The 11,416-nt window shown below is 53.3% G+C and overlaps 1 protein-coding gene across 2 annotated transcripts; it reads right to left on the minus strand.

The window, feature by feature from the left end:
• Positions 1 to 454: 454 nt before the first annotated feature.
• NDUFV3 (NADH:ubiquinone oxidoreductase subunit V3) lies at positions 455 to 8,740 on the minus strand. Of its 2 annotated transcripts, XM_040334198.1 has the most exons (3): positions 7,892 to 8,740; positions 7,492 to 7,810; positions 455 to 789 (listed from the first exon to the last, which is right to left on the minus strand). In XM_040334198.1, the coding sequence occupies exons 1-3, from the start codon at positions 8,723 to 8,725 to the stop codon at positions 575 to 577; spliced, it is 1,368 nt and encodes a 455-aa protein (XP_040190132.1). In that variant the 5' UTR covers positions 8,726 to 8,740; the 3' UTR covers positions 455 to 574. The 2 variants fall into 2 exon arrangements, with proteins under 2 accessions (XP_040190132.1, XP_040190131.1); XM_040334197.1 differs by having other exon boundaries at positions 7,492 to 8,740.
• Positions 8,741 to 11,416: the final 2,676 nt, after the last annotated feature.

Genomic DNA, 11,416 nt, shown 5'->3' on the forward strand with positions numbered 1-11,416 from the left:
TTTCCTGACGGAGCATGCGCACTACGCTCGGCGCGGGAACGCGCCTAATTTAAATGATCCACGCCCCCTACGGGATCATTTCAATTACGCGCCCTTACGCCGGGCAGTTTTAACGAGCGCCCGCGCAAATAACGTAGCTACTGCTTCATGAATGAAGCGTAGCGCAGGTAATTCACGGAGGCGCAGTGTTAAAACGATACGCTGCGCCTCCGTAAGAGGGTGTAATTCGTACCTGAATCCACCCCACTGTCTATAATTGAGTTAAAAAAAAAAAAAGGAAGTGTTCCAGGTGAAGTGAGCTTTGGAGAAAGTTTATAGATGTAATCCAATCACCTCACAATACAAATATAAGAAAAACAAACCCCACCCCCAATAAATTATCCCCACCCCCAATAATCAATCCCAACCCCCAATAATCCATCCCCACCCCCAATAATGAGACATCACAGAGCCATTCATAGAGAATATACAGAGGATTTATTATTATACAGTTCCATCACAGGGGGGTCTCACTGTCGGGTCGGAAGGTCCCCCTGATGAAGCCGGTCTCAGTGTCCCCCTGATGAAGAAACACTCAGTGGAAGGGGGAGGGTCTCCCAGAAGAAGGCTGAGGGAGGCGGTACGTTGAGAGGTCCACGTCATAATCCACGAAGGTGAACGGGGTGTAGGAGAAGTGCTGTTGGTTCTGATATTTGGAATTATCGAAGGGCTCTTCTGGGGATGGAGCCGCTGAAGCAGGAGGCGGGACCGCTGAAGGAGGAGGTGGAGCCGCTGAAGGAGGCGGAGTCACTGGAAGAGAAGAGAACATGTTGGGATAAGATTCTGGAAAGCATAAAATGGCAGCAAAAGTGTAAAGAGAAAGATCTTCACATTGCAGAAATAAAGAACAACAGACGGGGGGGGGGGGGGGGGGGGGTGGGGGTACAGAATTCTTCAGAAATACAAAATAAACTAAACACGGGGGGGTGCGATAGGAGATTCTGCATTCCTGCCCCTCCCCCAGGATCTGCACGGACACCAATCCCAATACGAGTCGTGTTCACCGGACGTGTGATCATACGTAGTCACCACCGCCTGATGTCTAAACCCTCTACCCCCCCCCCCCCCATGTTGTTTCCGGATGTAGGACCCCCCATATGCTGTCTCGGGATGTAGGCCCCCCCTATTGTTTCTGGATGTAGGACCCCCCATGTCGTCTCTGGATGTAGGTCTCCCCCCCCATATGCTGTCTCGGGATGTAGGTCTCCCCCCCATGTCGTCTCTGGATGTAGGTCTCCCCCCCCCCCATGTCATCTCTGGATGTAGGACCCCCCCCATGTCGTCTCTGGATGTAGGTTTCCCCCCCCCCCCCGTCTCTGGATGTTGGTCTCCCCCCCCATGTCGTCTCTGGATGTTGGTCTCCCCCCCCATGTCGTCTCTGGATGTAGGTCTCCCCCCCCATGTCGTCTCTGGATGTAGGTCTCCCCCCCCCCATGTCGTCTCTGGATGTAGGTCTCCCCCCCATGTCGTCTCTGGATGTAGGTCTCCCCCCCCCGTGTCATCTCTGGATGTAGGACCCCCCCCATGTTGTCTCTGGATGTAGGTTTGTCCCCCCCCCATGTCGTCTCTGGATGTAGGTCCCCCCCCCCCATGTCGTCTCTGGATGTAGGTCTCCCCCCCCATGTCGTCTCTGGATGTAGGTCTCCCCCCCCCCCCATGTCGTCTCTGGATGTAGGTCTCCCCCCCATGTCGTCTCTGGATGTAGGTCTCTCCCCCCCATGTCGTCTCTGGATGTAGGTTTCCCTCCCCCCCCGTCTCTGGATGTAGGTCTCCCCCCCCCCACCCCATGTCGTCTCTGGATGTAGGTCTCCCCCCCCCCCATGTCGTCTCTGGATGTAGGTCTCCCCCCCCACGTCGTCTCTGGATGTTGGTCTCCCCCCCCATGTCGTCTCTGGATGTAGGTCTCCCCCCCATGTCGTCTCTGGATGTAGGTCTCCCCCCCATGTCGTCTCTGGATGTAGGTCTCCCCCCCCCCCGTGTCATCTCTGGATGTAGGACCCCCCCATGTTGTCTCTGGATGTAGGTTTGTCCCCCCCCCCATGTCGTCTCTGGATGTAGGTCTCCCCCCCCCATGTCGTCTCTGGATGTAGGTCTCCCCCCCATGTCGTCTCTGGATGTAGGTCTCCCCCCCCCCCCCCCATGTCGTCTCTGGATGTAGGACCCCCCCCCCATGTCGTCTCTGGATGTAGGTCTCCCCCCCATGTCGTCTCTGGATGTAGGTCTCTCCCCCCCATGTCGTCTCTGGATGTAGGTTTCCCTCCCCCCCCCCGTCTCTGGATGTAGGTCTCCCCCCCCCCACCCCATGTCGTCTCTGGATGTAGGTCCCCCCCCCCCCCCATGTCGTCTCTGGATGTAAGTCTCCCCCCCCCCCCCATGTCGTCTCTGGATGTTGGTCTCCCCCCCCATGTCGTCTCTGGATGTAGGTCCCCCCCCCCCCCACGTCATCTCTGGATGTAGGCCCCCCCCATGTCGTCTCTGGATGTAGGTCTCCCCCCCCATGTCGTCTCTGGATGTAGGTCTTCCCCCCCCCCCCCATGTCGTCTCTGGATGTAGGTCTCCCCCCCCCCCATGTCGTCTCTGGATGTAGGTCTCCCCCCCCATGTCGTCTCTGGATGTAGGTCTCCCCCCCATGTCGTCTCTGGATGTAGGTCTCCCCCCCCCCATGTCATCTCTGGATGTAGGACCCCCCCCATGTCGTCTCTGGATGTAGGTTCCCCCCCCCCCCCGTCTCTGGATGTTGGTCTCCCCCCCCATGTCGTCTCTGATGTTGGTCTCCCCCCCCATGTCGTCTCTGGATGTAGGTCTCCCCCCCCATGTCGTCTCTGGATGTAGGTCTCCCCCCCCCATGTCGTCTCTGGATGTAGGTCTCCCCCCCATGTCGTCTCTGGATGTAGGTCTCCCCCCCATGTCGTCTCTGGATGTAGGTCTCCCCCCCCCCCCGTGTCATCTCTGGATGTAGGACCCCCCCCATGTTGTCTCTGGATGTAGGTTTGTCCCCCCCCCCATGTCGTCTCTGGATGTAGGTCTCCCCCCCCCCATGTCGTCTCTGGATGTAGGTCTCCCCCCCCCATGTCGTCTCTGGATGTAGGTCTCCCCCCCCATGTCGTCTCTGGATGTAGGTCTCCCCCCCCCCCCATGTCGTCTCTGGATGTAGGTCTCCCCCCCATGTCGTCTCTGGATGTAGGTCTCCCCCCCATGTCGTCTCTGGATGTAGGTCTCTCCCCCCCATGTCGTCTCTGGATGTAGGTCTCCCCCCCATGTCGTCTCTGGATGTAGGTCTCCCCCCCCCGTGTCATCTCTGGATGTAGGACCCCCCCATGTTGTCTCTGGATGTAGGTTTGTCCCCCCCCCCCATGTCGTCTCTGGATGTAGGTTTGTCCCCCCCCCCATGTCGTCTCTGGATGTAGGTCTCCCCCCCCATGTCGTCTCTGGATGTAGGTCTCCCCCCCATGTCGTCTCTGGATGTAGGTCTCCCCCCCCCCCCCATGTCGTCTCTGGATGTAGGTCTCCCCCCCATGTCGTCTCTGGATGTAGGTCTCCCCCCCATGTCGTCTCTGGATGTAGGTCTCCCCCCCATGTCGTCTCTGGATGTAGGTCTCTCCCCCCCATGTCGTCTCTGGATGTAGGTTTCCCTCCCCCCCCCCGTCTCTGGATGTAGGTCTCCCCCCCCCCACCCCATGTCGTCTCTGGATGTAGGTCTCCCCCCCCCCCCATGTCGTCTCTGGATGTAGGTCTCCCCCCCCCACCCCATGTCGTCTCTGGATGTTGGTCTCCCCCCCCATGTCGTCTCTGGATGTAGGTCTCCCCCCCATGTCGTCTCTGGATGTAGGTCTCCCCCCCATGTCGTCTCTGGATGTAGGTCTCCCCCCCCCCCCCCGTGTCATCTCTGGATGTAGGCCCCCCCCCCCCATGTTGTCTCTGGATGTAGGTTTGTCCCCCCCCCCCCATGTCGTCTCTGGATGTAGGTCTCCCCCCCCCATGTCGTCTCTGGATGTAGGTCTCCCCCCCCATGTCGTCTCTGGATGTAGGTCTCCCCCCCCCCCCATGTCGTCTCTGGATGTAGGTCTCCCCCCCATGTCGTCTCTGGATGTAGGTCCCCCCCCCATGTCGTCTCTGGATGTAGGTCTCTCCCCCCCATGTCGTCTCTGGATGTAGGTTTCCCTCCCCCCCCCGTCTCTGGATGTAGGTCTCCCCCCCCCCCCACCCCATGTCGTCTCTGGATGTAGGTCTCCCCCCCCCCATGTCGTCTCTGGATGTAGGCCCCCCCCCATGTCGTCTCTGGATGTAGGTCTCCCCCCCCATGTCGTCTCTGGATGTAGGTCCCCCCCCCATGTCGTCTCTGGATGTAGGTCCCCCCCCTCATGTCGTCTCTGGATGTAGGACCCTTGGAGAGGTTCTCTGTGGATGTAGTCTGAGATGTTCTGCATTATGGGCGAGATGTTGTCTCTGAATGGATTTTCTTTGAATTGAAGAGGCAGAATCTCTAGCAGATGACATCAGAGGACTTCCATCTCACAGCCATCATCTGCCGTTCCTGGTGACAGCCAGATATGGTGCTTATATCACGGGGGGGGGTTAGCTTCCCGCACAGATTATGGGGGTGCAGGAGACGTTATATATTGCAGTCTTCACGACCGTTCCCAATGTTTATCTTCCAGGTAAAAGAAATACCAAGAGTGGTCCTTCCCACCCACCAAGGGAATTCCAACTGACATCACAGCTTCTCACACTTCATCTACGAGGACATTTTCCAGAGATCTTCCAATGCCTGAACCCCTCAGCCATGGGAGTGGGGGACAGGCTGCTGACCCCTTCGCAGGAGGAACATCATTGTGGGTTTACCAAATGATCCAATGGTCACAGAAAACTGGTAACCAAAAAAGATGACATTGAAACACATCTAAGATTTCTGATGCTTCTCGTGAGCCTGGACAAAAAAACACGGAGAGCTGATACAATATCGGACTCGGGTTGTGCTTCTCCTATGGCGAGGACGTCAAGACCTCAGGTTGTGACTTTCCTATGGTGAGAAGGTCAAGAGTCGGACTGCGAGTCTCCTACCGGGAAGACCTAAAGACCTGGGCTGCCTATGGGGAGGACGTCAAGACTCGGGTTGTGATTCTCCTACAGCGAGGAAACTTGGGTTGTGCCATTTACTAAGGTGAGAACGTCAAGACACAGACCGGGAATCTCCTTCATGAGGATGTCAAGGCTCAGGCTATGGTGAGGACATCAGACTTGGACTGCGAGTCTCCTATGAGAGGACATCATGACCTGGACTATAAATCTCAAACGTTAAGACGTCAAGACTTGGCCTGCGAGTCTCCTATGGGGAGGAAGTCAAGACTCGGGTTGTGCCATTTACTAAGGTGAGAACATCAAGACACGGACCGGGAATCTCCTTCGTGAGGATGTCAGGGCTCAGGCTATGGTGAGGACATCAGACTTGGACTGTGAGTCTCCTATGAGAGGACATCAAGACCTGGACTAGAAATCTCAAACGTTAGGACGTCAAGACTTGGACTGCGAGTTGCCTATTGGGAGGACGTCAAGACTCGGGTTGTGATTCTCCTACAGCGAGGAAGTCAAGACTCGGGTTGTGCCATTTACTATGGTGAGAACGCCAAGACACGGACCAGGAATCTCCTTCGTGAGGATGTCAAGGCTCAGGCTATGGTGAGGACATCAGACTTGGGACTGTGAGTCTCCTATGAGAGGACATCAAGACCTGGACTATAAATCTCAAACGTTAGGACGTCAAGACTTGGACTGCGAGTTGCCTATGGGGAGGACGTCAAGACTCGGGTTGTGAATCTCCTACAGCGAGGAAGTCAAGAATTGGGTTGTGCCATTTACTATGGTGAGAACGCCAAGACACGGACCGGGAATCTCCTTTGTGAGGATGTCAAGGCTCAGGCTATGGTGAGGACATCAGACTTGGATTATTCGTCTCCTATGAGAGGACATCAGACTTGGATTGTGCGTCTCCTATGAGAGGACATCAAGACCTGGACTGTGCTTCTTCTATGGTGAACACATCAAGACCCAGATTATAAATCTCAAACGTTAGGACCTCAAGACTTGGCCTGCGAGTCTCCTATGGGGAGGACCTCAAGACTTGGCCTGCGAGTCTCCTATGGGGAGGACCTCAAGACTTGGCCTGCGAGTCTCCTACGGGGAGGACCTCAAGACTTGGCCTGCGAGTCTCCTACGGGGAGGACCTCAAGACTTGGCCTGCGAGTCTCCTACGGGGAGGACCTCAAGACTTGGCCTGCGAGTCTCCTACGGGGAGGACTTCAAGACTTGGCCTGCGAGTCTCCTACGGGGAGGACCTCAAGACTTGGCCTGCGAGTCTCCTACGGGGAGGACGTCAAGACTTGGCCTGCGTGGTTAATATTTGTTGACACTTTTTAAGAGAGTGCAGTCACTATATTTATTTGTACAGTCATATTTAGTAAGAAGCAGCAGCTAGGTATATCCAGTCCATATCTTCCAATTAGCGCAGCGGCGGGTAATCAGGAGGGCGCATTTCTTCAGATCACCTATTTTTCTTCTTATTACTTCCCTTACTTCTGCGATCCAATAGTGTTTTATGATAAACCCAACCTACTGCAAACAAGAAACCACGTGAGGCCAAAAACATGGGGGGGGGACAGAGTGAACACTACTATGTACAATGTATGAGAGAGAGAATACAGCGAGACACAAGAGGGCAGAATGTGACAGAACACATAATGAGCGCACCACGTATGAGAGATTACAGGAGGAGAGGGAGCGCCACGTATGAGAGGGTACAGGGGATTGTCATGTATGAGAGATTACAGGGAGAGAGCGCCATGTATGAGAGATTACAAAAGGAGAGAGAGCGCCATGTATGAGAGATTACAGGAGGAGAGAGAGCGCCATGTATGAGAGATTACAGGAAGATCGTCACGTATGAGAGATTACAGGAGGAGAGAGAGCGCCATGTATGAGAGATTACAAAAGGAGAGAGAGCGCCATGTATGAGAGATTACAGGAGGAGAGAGAGCGCCATGTATGAGAGATTACAAAAGGAGAGAGAGCGCCATGTATGAGAGATTACAGGAGGAGAGAGAGCGCCATGTATGAGAGATTACAGGAGGAGAGAGAGCGCCATGTATGAGAGATTACAGGAGAAGAGACATGCATAGAGCAATTAAGTGACAGAAGAGTACAGACGGTGATGACCAGTAAGGAGAGAGCGAGGTTTTAGTATGAAGGCTGCTGGGGGAACCAGAGAAAGACGAGCGTGGACACATCAGCCGCACACAGCGCCCAATAATTCTGCGGACAGAGGACGGTTGAGGACACAGGAAGAGGGAAGACGACTTCCTGCACCATCTGAGGTCAGTTGATGTGTCCGGAATGGGAAAGGAAGGAGCAGGAAGGAAGCAGAGGGAACAACGTATCTCTGTACAGAGCTCAGCTCACATGAAGCCGCTGGTGACGGGTCATCCGATTCAACCGAGAGATCCGGAGAGGAGACTGAAGGTTCTTCAGAAGGATCTTTGTTGTTCCCACCAGAGGATTGTGTTTCTCCGACATCCTGACCCCGGCTGCTGGCAAGTCTTCCCTCTTCAGCCTGTTCTGGAGCCCGAGCCTCACCATATGCTGGTTTCTCCGTGCCGAATGTTGGGGCAACATCCACCAAGACTTCTCCAGTGAGATCCTGGCCACCACTGGGTGTCTTCTCCATAGACTGGGGTGTCTTCCTCATAGACTTTGTGTCTACAGCCGGGGCAACATCCACCAAGTCTTCTCCAGCGAGATCCTGACCACCACTGGGTGTCTTCTCCATAGACTTTGTGTCTACAGCCGGGGCAACATCCACCAAGTCTTCTCCAGCGAGACCCTGACCACCACTGGGTGTCTTCTCCATAGACTGGGGTGTCTTCTGCACTTTTGTGTCTACAGCCGGGGCAACATCCACCAAGTCTTCTCCAGCAAGATCCTGACCACCACTGGGTGTCTTCTCCATAGACTGGGGTGTCTTCCTCATAGACTTTGTATCTACAGCCGGGGGATCATCCACCAAGTCTTCTCCAGCGAGATCCTGGACACCACTGAGTGTCTTCTTCCCAGATTTTGTGTCCACACCCGGGACAACATCTTCCGATGGTTCTCCAGTGAGATCCTGGCCACCAGTGGTTGCCTTCTCCCCCGCACGGGGTATCTTCTGTAGCTTGGGTTTCCGTTTCCCCACAGCTGGGGGGACATGGGTCGAGTCTTCTCCCGCTTTCTCTCCTCCCGGGATTTCCTGTTGTCGAGTTCCTGGTTGTCCCGTATGTGTCTTCGGGTCCTTGGAGCCCCATTTCGGGTCGGATTGATCTTTCTTCTTCTCCTCAGCAGCTTCCTTTCTCTTTTTGTCCTCCTCCAGGTCACTGTCTGAGTCGGATGATGAGGAGGAGGAGGAGGAAGAGGAGGAGGAATCGTCTTCTTCTTCTTGGCGAGGTTCAGATCTTGCCGTTTTCTGCCCCGGATCCACAGAACTTTCCCTTCCTACCTCCAGGTGTTGGAGAATAGTGGACGGGTGGGCTGCGTTCTCACCTGTCGCCGATGGCCAGACATGAGGCTGTTTCACAGGAAAGGAGACCAGCGTCTTGCTGCCTCCTGAGGGCTCCGCCCCCTTACCTAGGACAAACAGAAAACACGTCACAGCAGACATGGCATGGTGGACCCCATTACTGTCTCTGTGCCTTGCACATTAGAGCGCAAGCTCCTCAGGCCAGGCTACAAGTATTTCTAGGTTTCCTGATGTTCTAGGTCCTGTATGTCTTTGCACAGCATTATTTAGGGATGTGAGGGAGATTTATGGTGAATGGATGTGAGGGAGATTTATGGTGAATGGATGAGAGGGAGATTTATGGTGAATGGATATAATCTGGGGGCTCAGGGACCCTCACCCCGTCAGTTAACCCATTAATGCCTCCTATATGGTTCAGTATACATCTAATGGGATGTGAATTATGGAAGTTCTGACTTATCTGTACAGCAAGGGGGGAGTATTTGATTGGATGCCAATTTTCTGAGAAAGAAACGATCGGTCTCTATAATTTTATTGGTCGGATTATTAGAACAGGGAGAGAAAAACAACAAAAACATCCAGAAAAACACATTTCATAAAAGTTATAAATTGATTTGCATTTTAATGAGTGAAATAAGTATGTACACCCCGATCAGCGAGATTTCTGGCTCCTGGGTGTCTTCTATACAGGTAATGAGCTGAGATTAGAGAACTCTCTCTTATAGGGAGCACTCTCCTAATCTCAGCTTGTTACCTGTATAAAAGACACCTGTCCACAGAACCAATCAGATTCCAATCTCTCCCCCGAGGGGAAGACCAAAGATCTGTCCAAGGATGTCGGGGAGAAGATTGGAGATCTATACAAGGCTGGAATGGGCTACAAGACCCTCGCCAAGCAGCTTGGTGGGAGGAGACAACAGCTGGTGGGATTATTCACAAATGGAAGAGACACAAAATAACGATCACTCCCCTCGGTCTCAGGGGTTGTCACCTCATCCCTATAAACCCGATCACATATGAAGTACACGGGTTCTGATTTAATGCAGATGAGGCACCAAGTGAGTTTAATCGCCACCTCAATCATCCTCAGAACCTGTGTACTTCATGGCTACATTCTCCCCCCACTTGAATTCTTTGGTCCCCAAAGAGGTGGGGATATTGAACTAACCAAACATTAATGAAGATAAAGAGGTGATTAGGTTTAAAGGGATGAGGTGACAACCCTACTCAGTCTGGGGCTCCATACAAGATCTCCCCTCCTGGAAGTTCAATGATCATGAGAACGGTGAGGAATCACCCAGAACTACACAGGAGGATCTTGTCACTGATCTCAGCTGGGACCATCGTCACCAATAAAACAATCGGCAACACACTACACCGGGAAGGACTGAAATCCTGCAGCCCCCGCAAGGTCCCCCTGATCAGGAAATCACATGACAGCCCGTCTGATGTCTGATAATCAACATCTGAATGATTCCGAGGAGAACTGGGGGAAAATGTTGTGGTCAAATGAGAACAAAAATCGAGATCTTTGGTATCAACTCAACTCGCTGTGTTTGAAGGAGGAGCCCATGACCCCAAGAACACCATCCCCCACCGTCATACAAGGAGAACACCATCCCCCACCGTCATACAAGGGAGGGGGAAACATACTTTGGGGGTGTTTTTCTGCTAAGTTGTCAGAACAACTTCACCACATCAAAGGGACGATGGGCGGGGCCATGTACCATCACATCTTGGAGGAGAACCTTCTTCCCTCAGCCAGAACACTGAAAATGGGTCATGGACGGGTCTTCCAGCATGACAATCACCCAAAACACACGGCCAAGGCAACAAAGGAGGGGCTCAAGAAGAAGCACATGAAGGTGATGGAGTGGCCCAGCCGGTCTCCAGACCTTAATCCCATAGAAAATATGTGGAGGGAGCTGAAGGTTCGAGTGACCAAACAGCCTGGAAACCTGAATGACTTGGAGAGGAGAAAATGCCTCCCGAGATGTGTGAGAACCTGGAGGCCAACTGCTAGAAATGTCTGACCTCTGTGATCGCCAACAATCAATTTATAACTTTTATGAAATGTGTTTTTCTGGATATTTTTGTTGTTATTCTCTCACTGTTATAATAAACCGACCAATAAAACTAGACCGATCGTTTGTCACAAAACCAGCAGCCGATCAAACCCCCCCCCCCCACTGTAAAATCCATTCCTTGGGGCAGACTAGAGGACCCCATTTAACCCCTCCCACTCCCAGCAATCCTCAGTAATGGAGACCCGGGTCGTGTTTTGTACTCCAATGTTTTTTACAGGAAAGTCCAGAAATCCCATTTTCTAGTTCATACCGTAGAGCAGTGTTTCTCATCTCCAGTCCTCAAGGCGCCCCAACAGGTCATGTTTTCAGGCTTTCCATCATTTTGCACAGGTGATTTGATCAGTTTCACTGCCTTAGTAATTAACACGGCCATTTCATCTGAGGGAAATCCTGAAAACATGACCTGTTGGGGCGCCTTGAGGACTGGAGTTGAGAAACCCTGATGTAGAGGACCTGGGCAGCTTCAGAGATGACTGGGACGACACCAAGCAAAAATCAATACAGGCAGTCCCCGAGTTACGAAAATCCGACTTGCGAATGAGTCCTATATAAGAACGGGAGGCGGCGTGACGTCTCTGCCACTCTGCGCGGGCACTTTCCACAGAACATTGGAAAACGACGTCTCTGTCGTTCTGCGCATGCTGTTCCAACTTACAAACATATTCGACTTAAGAACAAACCTACAGTCCCTAGCCCGTTCGGAACTCGGAGACTGCCTTGTCAGAGGAGGGTAACGGGGGGGGGG

The sequence above is a fragment of the Rana temporaria genome (genome assembly GCF_905171775.1).
Source record: "Rana temporaria chromosome 2 unlocalized genomic scaffold, aRanTem1.1 chr2r, whole genome shotgun sequence".
Classification (NCBI taxonomy): domain Eukaryota; kingdom Metazoa; phylum Chordata; class Amphibia; order Anura; family Ranidae; genus Rana; species Rana temporaria.